A 17,670-nucleotide genomic window follows, 5' to 3' on the forward strand; every position below is an offset into this window, starting at 1 on the left:
TGTCTTTTGTTACCTCTCTCTCTAGCCAGCTGGTCTAAGAGCTTGCAGCACTTGCTTTTTTCCATCTCTAGATGCCCATTTCAATGTGTCCTAACTTCCAAACATCAAGCCTTTTTGTACAAGGTGGCATTAGTAAATCAAAAAGGAAAAACAAAAAACAAAAAAAACACCTTACTCTTGTTTAACCAACATGTTGATTTATATAAAATGTGGATGTACCAGTACTTGAATCTTTCACTCGCTTTTCCTGATGTTCTAGTAAAAGTAAATAAAGACCTTTCCTGTATCCAAAATTATTCTCAGTGTCTTAAAAGAAGAAATGATAGAAAACAAAATCATAGACTTTGTACCTAGAGCTAGCAGGCATGTTTGTGCTATCATATCATAATTGAGTAATTTCAGGTAAATGCCTTAAACTTCATGCAACTCAAACTCATCAGTAAAATGAAAAATGAAAGGCAATCAAAATACTTTGAGACCTACTCACCTAATAGTCCCAGAAATATTTAAAATCATTGTAATGATAGAGAAACTGAGGCATTTATTCAGTCTACTAAATATTATAACTTATTTTCCTCCAGAGTCCAATGATATCCAACTAATCAATGACATAATTTATGTTCATAATCTACTTAGTTCTTTTCCATTTGGATTTAAGCTATACTCAAGATAATTACCTCAACTATTTTCATCCAATCTCCTCTAATTTCCAGAAACTGCTTATCTTTCCTTTCTTAGTAATATCTTATAAATATTTTCCACAAGGTGTCAAGTTCTACAGTCTGACCACAGAGTATAAAATTACTGGATGTGAGGCAACAACCAAGGCAATCATTTGCTTTAAATGAAAAAAATCCTTATATTTTATCAATCAAATGTGAATGAACACAAATTCCAGGTAAATCTATCGGACTAATTCTACTGATATTTAAATCACTTTTAGGTCTATTTTGCTTAGTTGGTTTGGCAATGCATTTAACTAATGGATAAGACTTACCACCAACACTGATAAATTAATAAGAACTCAGAAGCTTTAAAGAATACCAGGAAAAAGCTGCCCCAAACTTCTCAAGCCCAGTCTTTACAATATTGACTTAAAAAAATTAAAATCAATGATCCTTTACAATTAAAAAAAAAAAGTCCAGTATACATACTTATAAATTTAGTTCCTCCAACATTTTTGCATTTAGAATAATATTATGGCAGGGCTCCCCTACCCCTAATACTATTAATCGATACAGTACATATTAAAAAATAAGCTCACATAAATTTCTGTTGTTTTAGTCATTTTATTTTTTATTTTAATTAGGTTTTTATAATTTTATGAAAGATTAATCACATGAATGTCTGAACAGAAAATGACACTAATTTTCAGATTTCAATGGTCTAATTCTCCATAGGCTCTGTATTAACAGAGACTACTATACAACATACAGATAGTCTGCTCTTAAAAATAATTCACTCATAGAAAAAGATTAGATGAATTTACCACAAATAGAATGATAATTATGCAATGCAAAAAAATAAGAATAGATTATAAATGACTAATTTTCAGCCAATAAGTAGAAATGAAAAAATAATTATATTTGTGAAAACATCAATTCTCCTACTCTTGTCTCTTGACCTCTTTAACTCTAAAATTAAGATTCCCTTGTCTTGGCTGGGTAGCTCAGGTGGTTGGCGCATCATCCATACACCAAAATGATGCAAGTTCAATTCCAGGTCATGGCAAAATACCTAGGGGTTGCAGGTTTGATCCCAGCAGGATACAACCGACAGATGTCACATCAATGATTTCTCTCGCTTTCTCTCTCTCGCCTCTCCTCCTTCCTCTCTCTCTCCCTCAAATCAATGAAAACATAGCCTCTGGAGAGGATTTAAAAAATTAAGATTCCCAAAGAATATCCATTTATGTGAGTTATATCTATTGATATTTACCATATCAAAAATTAAAACTGAGAAAAAAATTTAAGTACATTGTTACTACTGCCTTAATCCCAGCTAAAATGCCAGCATTTTTACCCACCATTGCTTTTACACCACCAGTGCCTACAACTAACAATGAAAAAGGCAAAGAATAGGTCAGTGTTGTTATGAAAATAGTTTTGACCTTCTGCTATTCCCAGAGAGCACTCAGGGATTCCAAGTTTCCATGAACTAAGATTCAACAATAGTGGCATAAACTTCCTATGGCCCATAAGAAACAGCCAACACAATGCCCCTTAGCATTCACCCAAAGCTATTCTGAAATATTTGAATCATTTACTACATGTTTACATTTAGAATTACACACATGTAACAATTTCATTCAAAATTAAATTAATAGCTAGGAGGTCTAGGTAGCATTTTAGCAGGATGTTATAGAAATATATTCTCAGAGTTGCAAAGAGCCAAAATATTAGAAAAAAAAAAAAAAAAGAAATAAATGCCTACCAGATAGGAACTCTCCTGTTTTTCCATATTCTCTTTATTCAGGCTTTGGGAATGAAGAGTTATCTACCTTCCTTCATTTCCTCCCCCCCCCCTTTTAAATAAACATGCATCCAACAGTAATCTTAAGGCACTGAGATACAGACTATATTTCTATGCCTATTTGTTCTTTCTACTACAAGGAATATGGAGTCAATGGAAAAGTTCATGACTTGAGGCGGTTTTTTTGATCTGTTATGATTCGTAAGAGAAATACAAGACATAGTGTAATCTGTCAAAGAAGCAAAGGATACTCCCATTGAAAAACTCATGTATATACACAGTTTTTGCAGAACATTTACTCAGCTACATACATAAAAAAAATCGCCACCCATATTTCTTCTTCTACTACTATTGAAAACTTCTTAACTTCACCAGGAATGAATCCAACAGAAACCAAGATCTTGGTAAACTGTAAAATCCCCTGCAGTGATACTGATATTACTGCAATATAGCTTTTTCATAAATGTGAGAAACAATCCTCTCTCTTTTCTTTTTTGCATGTTCCTAATGTGACTATGACACATGCAAGTGTAGTATTGCTAAAATAAGTTAAATCACTCACTTAAATAGAAAAAGATACTCTAATTTTATACATTTAACATCTCTATTTGATAGAAAATTTTAAAGATGGTATTTTTTAAATGTCTAAATTCATGATTTTAGGTTCTATGAGAATCTGAAATGCAGGCAACATACAGGGTGGGACAAGAGTAGGTTTACAGTTGTGATCCTGCAAAAAAAGTTTATTCTTGTATTATTATTTACTAATTATTGTATTACTTTCCATATGAACAACTATAAACCTATTTTTGCCCCAACCTGTATTTACCTTCATATCTCCAGGAATAAATACTAATATTTCTTGGATATTGTTCCTCTTGAAAAGTCCACTAAACTTAACTTCAAATACTCATTTTTTAGACTAAAAAATAAGGCACTGAGGATAGACATATAGACAGAAGACAAATTAATCATTGCATGGGGTGGGAAAGGAGATGGAGTTTAACAGTACATGCAGTACTTACAGTGGTGATGGAAATACTGTAAAACTGATTTATGGTGATGACGGTACCACTTGGTAAATTTACTAAAATTATCATTATACACTTGCAATGGGTGAATTATGTGGTATATAAAAACGATTCATTGAAGTTATATAAAAAAGTGAATGCTTTGAAAGAGAAATGCACGAAACACAAAAGCAGATATTATTTAAATCACTAAGTGGGCAAACTAATTTAGAGTTAAAAATCAGAATAGGAACAATTCTTGGGGAATATATCAGGGCACAAGGTGGGGCATCTTCATCTGGTTGTTAGTTGGATGTTCTTGGTGAAAAGTCATTGAGTTGCACATTTACAATATGCACAAATGCAAAAATTTCCTGAACTACTCATAAACATATTTGCATATGCATTCACAAATGACTTTAAAATCTGAAAGCTATATTCCATTCTATGTAAAGTTGTTATATAACATATTTAAAATATGAGTCATCAAAAGATGGCATAAGGATGGCATCATATATGATATTCAAACATTCCACACCTTTGTCCAATTTATAAGAAGGACTTCAAAAAAAGGAATGATGGCATCAAGCTAGTTTATCATTGATTAAGGTTTCTTGGGAAGGATTTGGGGGTATGGATAGGGGTCGGGGTTGGCCTCAAGCTGTGGCACATTTGGAAGACTCCTTAGAGAGATTATACAGATTAGGCGGAATACCAATAAGCTTGTGAAGCCATGATAGAAAAGGATGGGTGTAGAGTAACTGAAGGGATGCTGTTCCCTTGTATCCTGTTTTTGGTGTTAATCCACTTACGTATCTACTATCACTTTGGTCTCTTCTGGTTCCACTAATGCTGTCATCCCTTAAGGACCAGCTTAACACTTCCTTTCCACAAACACCTATATCTCTACAAATATCTAGCTGAAAGAATGTTCCTGCTTATTTTTTTAACTCTTCAATAAATGTAAATGAGAAAAAAATAAAATATGGAGCAAGTGATATAGTTGTTTGTTTTTTATCAGCCAAAAAAACTCTATAGTTTTCAAGGCAGGGACCATGTCTGACTTACTTATTCAGAGAACTCTAGAGTAACTGTCATGGTGAACTGCGTATCATGGACTTTCAAGTGTTGTTGGAGTCAAAAATGGAAATATTTACATTAATACCTGAGATAACATGAAACCTCAGCTGAGTTCAAAATGCAAAATTTCTGCAGTTACCATTATCAACAGTCATTTTCAGATTTAGATTCTAAAGTTATATATACTATTTTTAACATCTTGTGTGTTAACATAAATAAAAATCAGTAAAGTTAAGAAAGCTTTTTTTTAATTATTATTAAGGTATTATTATATGTACACTTTTAAGCTCAGCCAGTGTTGCTCAGTTCCGTTGAGCGTTGACCCATGAAGCAAGAGGTTAGCGCATGGATTTCGGGTCAGGGCACATGCCCAGGTTGTTTGCTTGATCCCCAGTAGGGGTGTGCGAGAGGCAGCTGATTGATGTTTCACTCTCATCACTGTTTCTAATTCTCTATCCCTGTCTCTTCCTCTCTCTCCAAAATCAATAAAAACATTTAAAAAGAAAAGAAAGCTTTTAAGTAGCATGACAAAATTGGAGAGCATTTCTTTTTATTCATTTACACTTCAAAAGTTTGTTTTAGGTAAGATGAACAGAAAGTCTGGCCTCTAGAAGCCTACAATTCACTTTAGACAAGGCCACCATCTATGTGACAAAATATATTTATAAATGTTTAAATGCAGTAAAGATGGATGCAGATGATAATGAGTGAGATCAGAAGTTCTGTGAAGGATAAATAAATGTGTTCTGACAGTTTAACAAGTCTTCTAGTAGAATAATGGTGAAAAGGCACAGCACAGGAAATTTGCAGGAGGTGCGGACAGAATGGCAGGAGAACACACTTGGATTTGAGAACTGGAGGTGCATTCTGAAAGGCAGGGAGAAAACTGGCTTTTCTGGAGCAGATATCAGATTGCATTTTTCTACTGGGGAAAAATGTGCAAATAAATTGTCACATACTTTTCAATTCAAGTCCCCAATATTTCACATTTACTAATATGTTCGTTATACAGTTGTATTTATGCATTTGTTCAATGTGTATGCAAACATCTGCATGGGGTAAAAATGTTTGTCTGTCCTTGCCTTCCATGTCTGTCTAATTTATGAAGCTGAAAGAAGTTATGAAGCCATTTTAACAAGGTTATGCAAGGATACACAAATATTTTATTAATAATCCTCCTACCTAGAGACATGCTTAGAAAATGTTTACATTCTGATACAGTATATTTCTAGTAGTTTAAATGAAAGAAAACAATAATTAATCTCTTTTAGAAAATACGTTTTCCATTATGATTAGTTCAAATGCATTAAACTGCCCATATCATAATTAGTAATAATTAGCATTATTTAGCATTCTGTCATTGGCGTGACTGTGTAAGTTCATTATAAAGCATCTTAAGTAGATATGGTGATTCTATCTCTTGGGAGCTTATAAGATGGAACCCGATTTCTTCTCTCCAAGAGTCAAAAGCATTTATTTTGGACAAGGGTAAATATAGCATATTTAATTGTCCAAATACAAGTTTAGAACTTGCCTCCATGGAGAATTAACCACAGTTATTTTGGCCAAGTGACAATTCATACTTGAGAAACCACCAGGAGGGCTTCCACAAATGATTTACTGAAGGTGCTTAAAACAATTTTACTCTGCAGGTTTGTCACTTTATAGATGCATCCCATAAAATTCAGTAATTCCAGAGGATTTTTGTGTGATAATTATAAGATTAAGGGCTTATTTGGGGAGCCATTAATAATATCAATGAAAGGATTAAGCCATTTTCAATGAAAATCATATAGAGATAAAAGAGTTATGAAGTTAATGTTTCTGCTACATTTTACATGAAAACCTAATCACAGAAAAGCACAATCTCCTCCTCAACCCACACCCCAAATGGATTCTAAAATTTGGTAGTCTGACAGAAACAAATACAGTACCCATTTCTTACTACTCATGGAAAACTGCTCCTGAAAGACCACAACAACATAACATCTATACATCTATACGCAATGAAATGACTAGACTTCTTTTAGGCATAACATTAGAGAATTTAACCATAGTTGGTATCTGTCAAATATATAACAAGAGAGAATGTATAACAAGAAGAATCAAATGCAACCAAACTATTATCAAATAGTATCCCCAATTTTAAAATCTTATTTCTTATAAACACTCACTACTATCTTTCAAGTATATCTCACATACTTTGATTATCAAAATCCTGGCATGTGATAATTCCTTTTATTAATTGATACATCAGAAATTTATAAATATAAGATATTGACTCTACTAGTTTATTAATCACATACAAACATATATAAAATTTTAAGTATATCAAGAAGACAAAAGGTTAAAATAAGACAGGCTTTCTTAAGCATAATAAAGCAACTCATGAAACCTATTGTTTTTTGCTTTGATATTCCAATGTGGTTATTTTTACATATGCCATAATTTCTCCCATATATTAAGAAATCCTTAAATTACAGAAGAAAAGAAATGCCCAAAAAAGGAAATCATAATAAAAAAACAAATTCCCTAAATAAAAATAATTGATTATTTAAAAATCACTTTGTGACCAAGTACTCAAATAGCATGAAGGCTTATACTAGATGAATGACTTACTCTTTGATTTCTAAGAAATCACATTAATAGTAAACAAATATTTAAAATATACTTAATACTTAGCTCATTTATCAAGAAATTAATATAATTTAAGCCTTCTATAATATGGCTATCTAGTGACCAATCCCTTTCGAGTTGAAGATCATCTTTTTCTTATCCAGTGATGTTACATGGTACCTTAATTTTATATTATTTTAATATGGTAACATTTTAGAAAGCTTAAATGTATTAAATGAATTAACCTGTATACTAGTTATTAAGACAATACCTTTTTCATTATTTCCAAGGCCAAATAATCTTTAGTCAATATTCTTTTGTTATACTGCATTTTGAGTAATGGCTATAAAAATGGCCTGTTAATTATTCTCCTCTTCCTACACTGATAGAAAATATTGTTGGCATTAAGGTAATTTTTCTGTAATTTCTGAATTTTTGGGTAACTGTAAAAAATAAATTTAGTTTCTCATCTAATGGACCCAGTTCTAGAGAATACACAGTAGACCATGAAACATAATAAATAACCTAAAAATTTTTAATAATTTCCAAATGCGACTTGCAATTCTATTATTATTTCAGTGATATGGGGGATTGTTTGATATTGAAATAGTAGCTCAAATTATCCTAAAATAACACAATACTTTTATGTTCTTACTTGTGCTGAATATGTCACACAGATGCATGTTGAGAGTTTATATTAAACACACAAAGCAAAGACTATTAGAAGTATCCTACCTTTGAGACATAATCTTATAGGCATCTGGCAGATAGCATCGGATATTCTCCATCTGAGCAGGGTCAGAGTCACAGATTTTGTCATCAGTCCTCCCATAGTTGGCACTTTCAATCATGATGACATCTGTTCCTGGACAGCGGAGCTCGATGGGGTAGCTCTCACAGGAAAGCTCTCTGCGGACCACAGCCATCGGGATTGGGGCGCGGCTGAAAGCTAAGGGAAGGAGGAGGAAAAAAGGTTAAGTCCTCTTCATTACATACGAGGGAAAAGTATATGTGTTTGCTTTTCCAGTGTTTGGGGTAAACTAATACCAAGGAATGAAGGAGTTGCAATTCATAATTTTAATTCAAATAGAATATCTCCAACTTTAGTAACTTCACAGGTATATTTTATTCTAACAATAATATTTTTTATTTAAAATCCTTTCAAAAAATTATTTTATCATAAAACAGCACTCTGGATTTTCTAAAACTTTGGCTGGTATGTGAAGTAAAGACTATATAGAAATACCCAATTTGGCCCTAGCTGATTTGGCTCTGTGGATAGAGCCTCTGCCTGCAGAATAAAGGGTCCTGGGTTTGATTCCAGGTTGCAGGCAGGAGGAGACAGATCAATGATTCTCTCTCAACATGGATGTTTCTATCTCTCTCTCTCCCTCTACCTTCCTCTCTGAAATCAATAAAAATATATTTTAAAAATAAAAAGACATATCCAATTTGCTGAATAAGAATCTCAGATAAACCTCAGAGGTATTGTGTGTGCATTTTGTTCTTTTACAAAAACCATTACCAAAAATTTGCACTGTTCTTGAGTATAAATATACACATATTAAAAGTAGTGTTTCAATTTCAAAACAATTATATAATTTTAAGTAATAACATAATCTGTATACTTCGTATGTTATAGAAATAGTGAATATTTTTTATTTAAGAAAATGAGATGTATATAAAAAATTAAAAATGTCTTTAGCTCCCTCCCCACACCTTTTCCCAAATGTCAAGAGGCAACCAGTTAATAATGTGGTAACTTTCCTATTATTCTATCCCACAGAAAAATAAATAGACATTAGATGTTTCCTCCCATTCCTCTTTTTATTTTACTCAAGGAAATTTTACTACGATTGTATCACACTACACATATCATTTCATTTCTATATTGCATTTATCCTGTCTAATGGCTGCATTACATATAAATATAAAACATTACTTCATTATCTTATGTTGATGGACATATAGGAATATCCCAGTTTTTGTATCATAAAGCTGCAAATAAGTATTAATATATTGTGTACCACGGCTATAATATTTTTGAAAAAATATAATTATCTAAATATATTTAACAATATATTTCTATAAATAAAATTGCTGGATCAAATGGGAAATATATTTCAAGTTTGGAAAATATCAACAACTAGATGTCCAAAATATCTAATAAAAATGTATACTTCAATTGGCAGTACTATTCTCTTCGAAACTACATAGTACCAGTTTCTTTAAATGTTGCCACTGTGATAGACAAAGAATGATACAATATCCTTATTTTGATTTTCATTATTTTATTTGTAAAATAAAATATATTTTCACATGTTTATTGACCCTTCATATTTATTTTATTTATGAATTTCCTGCTCACATTTATCTATAGTTAGCATTGTAAAGCTCTTTGTATAGATAAAAAACTGAAAATTTGTTCGTTATATTTGTGGCAAATATTTTTCTAGTTTCATGTTTGAATTTAGATGTTTGCTGAACATATATATTTCATTTTTATAGAGCCAACTATCTTTTCATCTCAAGTTTTACAGTTTTCTACTCTAAGACTGTAAACATAATCAGTACATTACTAGAAGAAAGTCAAATGTGTAATTGTAAAAATGTAACAAGTCTTTTAAAATGCATGTAAGTCAAATTCTAAGTTATTTAGCAATCATCAAATGAGTTGATTTCCACATAAGAGAATTAATTTTAGAGATACTCATGTGATAGCTATAAATCTGCACTGACAGTTTAACTCACTAATGTACACAAACATTAAAATATGTATTTAAATAAATACATGCAATTCTCTTTGTTGCTTTTTTTATTCAGCATGAAATGTGAAAGGAAAATAAGGGAGAAGTGAAATAAGGAAGTAAAAATGAGTTGGGGTAGGGAAAGAGAAATTTTATTACAATAAGTATTTTCACTTGAAACTTAGAATATTGATTTGGTTTGGAAAACCATAACTATTATTTCAAAATTGAGAATTTCATCATTCTTTACTATATTTCTATAATATTTTGTAAAAACGATAAGTGCACTATAGACCCCAAGTATAACTTGTGAGCAGGTCACTTAAAGTTCTCAAACTGTACTGCAGTCACTTCTATTCAGGTTGCCATTCATTTTGCTCGTTCTTTCTGGGTCTCTCCTCTAGCATACTCACACCATTGATCAAAGAGAGTCAACACAATTAGAAGTGGCTGTAACATTATTTTTAAACTTTGATTTAGAGTCAACACTTTGACAGGATATTCTCACAATAAAGAAACGAATTTCTGAAATGAAATGAAATATTCTTGGTTTGCCTATCATTCAGAAATTAGATGATTGTTTAACCATAAAATAATTCTTTTTAATATTAAGAGTCTATTTTCAAGGATAAAAACATTTTCATTAATGTTTTATATTTTAATTAATGGAACCACTGAATAATAACAATGTTCCAATGTGAGAATCCAGTTTCACGATTTTGGTCAGTTTAAATAGAATCAGGGATTTGTTTGTCTGTTTTGTATAAAAAGTATTTGAAATCAAATTTTTCAGAATGTTTACAGTATATATTTGAGTATTTGCTAAAAGAAAATTTGCTTCTTAACTCTGGTATAAAACATTTTTAAAAATCAGATTGAAACTGCTTCCAAACATTGAACTGATCTGGCTCTATTTTGTTTGCTTACACAATCAAGTTAAAAAAAAAAAAGATAAGTTAACGAAGTTATAAACCAAATCATATAGTAAAGGCATCTATTAGGCTATACGTGGACAAAAGGGTAGATTAAAACTTTTCAATTTTTTCAAAACATGTATACATAAACATAGATTTAATTTGGGTCTTAACTATCAAAAATACAATTTAGAATTAGACACTAGACGTTACAAAGTCAACTAGACTGTTGAAACCCAAGTTTTCCATATATTTACTTTGGCCCTAGAAGAAGTGTTAGAAAGTTAAGGATATGGCATACTTTATCAAAGAACTAGAGTTGATTTGTCCAACCTCTCTACCATTTAACATATAATTGTATTTGTATAAGTAACCCAGTGATAAATCACACTGCTACATGATGGATGCTTTGTTTAAAGGAATATATTACTGAAACTATAAAATTATCTAATTATTTAAATTACTTTCAATTATATTATTAAATGCTTTATTCAGCAAGCAAATTTCAATGAAAACAATATACTTAAGTTTTGTTTTGTTTTACCATTCAGTTATCATTGCTAATAGTGGGGAAACTTGTTTCTAAATAAAAAGACTAAATGGAAAATGTCAACCATTCAAATGCAGTATAGTCAATGACATAGTCCATTGTATATTGTAGTGGGGTAATACTGCATTGGACATTGCAAAATGGCAATAAAAGTAATTTGGGGAGAAGAAGGCATATTCTTGAGCTCCTTCCCATTTTTATCCCATGAGTTATTCTGGTATAACAATACACAGAGTGTCACATTAAGTGTGTAATAGATATTAGCTGAATAAATTGAAGAAGCTTTGGATGTGAAATGGGCTAACCTTCTGGTAGAATGCTACACTTACTACCTATGTCCATGGCCAAAAGGATCATGAATAAAACTGAGCTGCTCTGCTAATGTTGACCAGACCTCAGCAAATACTCAAGTTCCATGACAAACACATGCCTAAAGAAAGTGCTTCTTACCATGGATTAAACAAGAGAAACAGCTCCCTGTTCTTGCTCACTTGTTTCAGCTCCCTGTTCTTGCTCACTTGTTTCTCATTTTTTCCTTCTTTTCTGAGACCTCAGATGCTCTGTTGTTAAAACATCTTGTTTTTGTTTCTCTCTCCTTGGGCTTTCTCTCCTACTGCTTGGTGATGCTTCACTCAAAATGGTAAAACCTGGTAAATTGTGGGCAATAACTAAAAACACCAGTCTAGGAACTGGGTGGAGGTGGGGGCAGGAGACTAAAAACTGGTGACTAAATAGGAGTCAAATGATTTTCTTGTATCTCCAGGGCAGGGGTCAAGGATAATGCCAGGGAATTAGAGGAGAGCTTTTGAAGAAGGGACTTTTCCTTGAGACATAGGATTTTAGGGGGGGAAAATGTATATCAGGAAGAATAAATAAGACTAAGCACAGGCTAAGAGGCAAGCAGCCAGTGAATTGGTTGAGGCCATAAACCAGTATAATTAATTAACTTTTAAACATATTGAATTTCAGGTGTCAGAATCACACTCAGAAATGTTCAGTCATCAGTATGATTTCACGAGTCTAGAACTCAGGAGTAGAATATAGGCTAAAACCATGGTAATGTGAAGTATCTCAGGGCCTACAGAGCAGATGATGATGAATACAGCAGCTGGAATATCAGTGGCCATGGAAGAAATGTCAGAGTCACAGGATGAATGTGTGTGTGTGTGAGTGAGTGTGTGTGTGTGTGTGTGAGACTGTGTGTGGATGTGTGTGTATGCGCGTTACACAACGAAGGGCCTATGTATCCATTTGAGGAAGATTTTGACCAGGGGTCCTCAAACTTTTTAAACAGGGGGCCAGTTCCCTGTCCCTCAGACCGTTGGAGGGCCAGACTATAGTTTAAAAAACAACAACTATGAACAAATTCCTATGCGCACTGCAGGCCCAGGACGAGTTGACTGCTAAGCAGGACAGGCAGCGGCACCCGGCGGGCCGGATAAATGTCCTCAGCGGGCCGCATGTGGCCCGCAGGCCATAGTTTGAGGACCCCTGATTTTGACTAAACAGACTAACCCACCAGTTACTACTTTGAAAGGAGTGTATTTAAATAGTTGCAGGACAGATGAATCAAGCACTTAAACGTATCAAGCCATCAATACCCTGTTCAAATCTGGGTTATCCATGGATTGTTCTACATACTTGAGGATTTACTCAAAAAAATAAGGGCTAGAGCTTAACTGCCATTTAACAGAGAATGAAATCTCCAGCCTGCCTTATATGTTTGTTTATCCTAAATTGTATATCTATATATATAAAAGCCTAAGCGACCATCTCAACCGAAGGGAAGACTGAACAGGCTGCGTGGGGTGACCAGACCGGCAGGGGGGTCAGTGAGGGGCGACCAAACGACCAAGCAGCAGGCTGTGTGGGGCGACCAGGCTGGCAGGGGGGTGAGGGGTGATCAAATGACCAAGCAGCAGGCTGCGTGGGGGTGACCAGGCCTGCAGGGGGGACAGTTGGGGGCGACCAGGCCAGCAGAGGGGGGCAGTAAGGGGCAACCAGGTGAGCAGGGAGGCAGTTAGGGGCAACCAGGCCAGTGGGGGGGGGCATTTAGGGGCAACCAGGCTGGCAGGGGAGGCATTATGGGGTGACCAGGCATGTGAGGGGGCAGTTGGGGGTGACTAGGCCGGCAGGGGGGGCAGTTGGGGGTGATCAGGCCAGCAGGGGGGCAGTTAGGGGCAACCAGGCAGGCAGACAGGTGAGCAGTTAGGAGCCAGTGGTTCCGGATTGTGAGAGGGATGTCCCCAGGATTGGGACTAAACCATCAGTCGGACATCCCCTGAGGGGTCCCAGATTGGAGAGGGTGCAGGCTGGGCTGAGAGGACCCCCTCCCATGCACGAATTTCATGCACCGGGCCTCTAGTATTTAAATAAAATTAAATCTCCTGGAGAAAAAAATGTTTAAAGGCATGGATTAAAAATGCATATTAGAAGGTTATTTTGAGTAGTACTGACAAGATGGTTGCTTCATATGGATAATGACAAAGTACATATTGATCTCTGTTTAGAAAGAAAAAAATTATGGTGATTGGTTTAACATGAGCATAAAAAAATAGGCTGATAAGGATGTCTGCATAAACAAGAAAATGGTTAGATGGTGGTGCCATAAACAAAATGGGAACAGAAATTAAATACAAGTCAATGACTCAGAAGAGAGATTTTTATAAATCTGAGAATTGTAAGGCAGTACTTAAAACCAGAGCAGTACCTAAGATAACCTATCGGGGGAAAGGGGTGTATGGATTTTATTAATGAGGTCCATTAGGTAGTTTTAAAATATGCTCACAATTCTTAGTTCTCCATCTTTATTCCCCTTCCCCCTGAATGTGGCCTTAGTGAGTCACTTCTAATGGAAGCAGTGTTGTAGAAATGAGAGCGGTGATTCCCAAGACTTAGGTCATTAACACGACATTGCAGCTTCAGCCTCTCTCTGGATCACACACTTTGTGCAAGGCCAGTCACCATATCTTGAAAACACTCAAACCCATGGCAAGCTCCATGCAAGGAGCTGAGTCCTCTCCTAAAAGCCCCCATGAACTTGCACGGCAGCCAAGAGAAGCGCCTTGGAAGCCGATCCTCCAAAGAGCAGAAACCCTTCTTTTGGACAGCTGAGCCAGAGTGACTAAACTATGCCCAGATTCCTAATCTAAAGAAGCCATGGAGGATAATACAAGTTTACTATTTTAAGCTACTAAGTCTGGAGTACTAATATAGATAGCCCGAACCAAGTCTAATGAAATGTTTAAAGATATTGCACATGTTGAAATATACCAAATAATTTTTAAAAATTATGAGTTAACCTTACTGATAGTCTAATATGGTCATCTGTTTGCTTAAGTATCATTTAGGTCACTAGTTTATAAATAGGAATAAAAATATATATAATTTAAAAATTTTAAATATAGAAAATATATATTTTATTTATGTATTCTTTAATTTTATATCCATATATATATAAAAGCTTAAGTGACCATTACGACGGGACAACTGGAAGACTGGAAGACTAGCTGGTAGCTATGACGCGCACTGACCACCAGGGGGCAGACACTCAACGCAGGAGCTCCCCCCTGGTGGTCAGTGTGCTCCCACAGCCAACCTCCTGCAGCCTGCCAACCTCCCACAGTCTCTCCCCCAGACTGGCTGGCCCCAATCAGCCCGATCGGCACCAATCACCAGCCAGGCCGAGGGACCCCACACGTGCACGAATTCGTACACCGGGCCTCTCGCGTGTGTGTGTATATATATAATTAACTGAAAACTGATTACTAATAGGTGTTAAAATTATTTTTCTACAGTGATCATAAGGAGAAAACAAAGGTTCTTTTGAAAACTTCAGAATGAAAAGGAAGCCGATCTGGTTCCCCATGAGAGAAAAGCATTTAAACTACTTGTAAGTTAAGACTAATTATTTTAAAGGAGTTTCTTAATTATGGAGGGGGACACTTACACATCTAGAAGTTGACTACTTTGTACTTATTGTCAATGCCTTTTAAAAATACTTCATTATTTAAATGCTGCCAAAAAGTAAATATTCCTAGTTTTAAGACTGAGCAGAGCCTATAACATAATTTTTTTAAATATGTGTATTTCTCTGTGCATTTTATATGCCAACACATTTATATAAGTCTTTTAAAGTGTGCTCTGAAAATCTAGTCCAAAATATTTGGCAGTAAAAATAACATTGGAAACCCAATGAAGTATCAACCTATCATCTACTTTCTTTAAAAGTACATCTGCTACCAGTAAACTTCTAATACACTGAATTTCAACAAGTCTAATTCAACAAAAAATACATGTAAGTTAAATTATATTTTAGGATTTAATAAAGTATAACACAATGACAATTAAAACTGAAAAGCAATTATGTTCTGAAGTTAAAAAAAAACAAGAAATTAAGAATTTCTGAAAGTACAGAGGATTTAAAAGTTCTATTGAATGGAATGGCATAAGAATAATTATTACTCAGCTATCCTTTTGACTTATGGAGCTTCAGCATGAGAGTAACATTAATTATTCTTTTTGAGGATACACACACAAAGTGGTGGCCTTCAAGTGAAATTGTTCACACAGACAATTTTGCTTAAAAAACGTTGCAAGTGTCTGAATAAATGAATTCATACCTACTTGTTATAACTTCTCAACATTTAATAAAATTATACTCTACACTGTATTCCAATTATACTCATGAGGAAAACAATTTCTAAACTTGTTTGAAATTTCACATATCACAATTATCCCCATATTTTTCTAAATGTCAAAAACTCCAAACTTGCTGTTCAAGATGTTCTTAAGAATAAAAATTATAATTTCAAGATAAATAAGAATCCAGTAAAAACAATTACACAATTCAAAAGAAATAGAAAAGATAAGACGATTTAATGCATACTAATCACCTACAATATGGCTGCTGGGGACGTGAACATTGTTTACGTTCTTGCTCGACAATGGGCATTATCTCAGGCCTAGGAACAGAATGGGGTTCCAAAATTGTCAGAAGGTTCTTTAGAGTCATCACATAGAATCAAGAAAATAATAAAAACTAATGTGTGATGGCTTGTCCACTTGATGGGACTCAGAGTTATCCCACAGCTGGTAACATACTATTTCCGGCTATGTGTGTGGGGCATCTCTGAAATGGTTAGCATTTGTTTCAGGAGACCAGTAAATTCCGGTGGGAATCATCCAAACTGTTGAGGGACCAAATAGGACAAAAAAGCAGAGAAAGCATAAATCTTCTCTCTGCTTCAGCTGGGATACCCATCTTCTCCTGCCTTCAGACATTGGTCCTCCCGTTTCTTAGGCCTTTGACCTCAGAGTGGGACTTAAACCATTGGCTCCCCTGGTTCTCAGGCCTTCAGATGTGGCTCAGTGGTTGAACACAGGTGCATGAACCAGGAGGTCAATGTTCAATTCCTGGTCAAGGCACATGCCTGGGTTGCAGGCTCAATCCCCAATTGGGGGGCAGGAGGCAGCTGATCAATGATTCTCTCTCTCATCACTGATGGTTCTCCCTTTCCCTTCCTCTCTCTGAAATCAATAAAAAAGATATATTTTTAAAAGAATACAGTATTATATAGTTGAAAGTAGCTAAGAGAGATCTTAAATGTTCTCAGCATACACACACACAAAAAAAAAGGCAAATATGTGAGGTGATGAAGGCATTAGCTAACCCTTCTGTGGTTATCATTTCACAATATATGTGTTTCAAATCAACATGCTGTACACCTTACATGTATACAAAATAATTAAATCTCAATACAGCTGGAAAACATATATAAATATATTCAATAGAGAATCAAGAGCAGATTGGAGATAGAACTAAACAGTAGTCAGATTGAGAGAAAACTCAAAATCAGATTAAGAATATTGTCTCAATTATAGGGGACAGTGGAAGGTGACACTGTAACCTACCACAATAAAATATTTATAACATTAATTTTTAAAAGCATTAGACAGTAGATTATTCAATCAGATTAGAGTGGGAGATAACAGAGTCTGGGAATTATTCAGGAAGACATTGTGATAAGCTGTTCAGGGTGATATGACCATAATAATTGCTATCATTTATCAAGCGCTTCCCACGGTGCTGGTGCTTGAAAAGTATTATTTTGTTTCCAACTCTAAACAATAACAGTTTGGCAGTATTTTCATCCCCATTTCAATATACCAGAAAGCTGCAGCGTAGCCAAAAATGGTAATGGGAGGCTTGAACAAGAAAGTCACACAGGTGAGAGGTAAGAGGCAAAGATGCTCCTTGTGCTTCACACAGAGAAAACAAA

The 17,670-nt window shown here is 34.5% G+C and overlaps 1 protein-coding gene across 39 annotated transcripts in view; it reads right to left on the reverse strand.

The window, feature by feature from the left end:
• ADGRL3 (adhesion G protein-coupled receptor L3) overlaps positions 1-17,670 on the reverse strand; it is a 798,149-nt gene that overhangs the window by 402,431 nt on the left and 378,048 nt on the right. For all 39 annotated transcript variants that reach the window (XM_080681583.1, XM_080681582.1, XM_080681586.1 and 36 more), the window contains one exon: positions 7,914-8,127. In XM_080681583.1, coding sequence (XP_080537709.1) covers positions 7,914-8,127 — 214 coding nt within the window. The remainder of the gene's footprint in view (positions 1-7,913; positions 8,128-17,670) is intronic.

Source organism: Plecotus auritus, assembly GCF_963455305.1.
Source record: "Plecotus auritus genome assembly, chromosome: 1".
Taxonomy (NCBI): Eukaryota; Metazoa; Chordata; class Mammalia; order Chiroptera; family Vespertilionidae; genus Plecotus; species Plecotus auritus.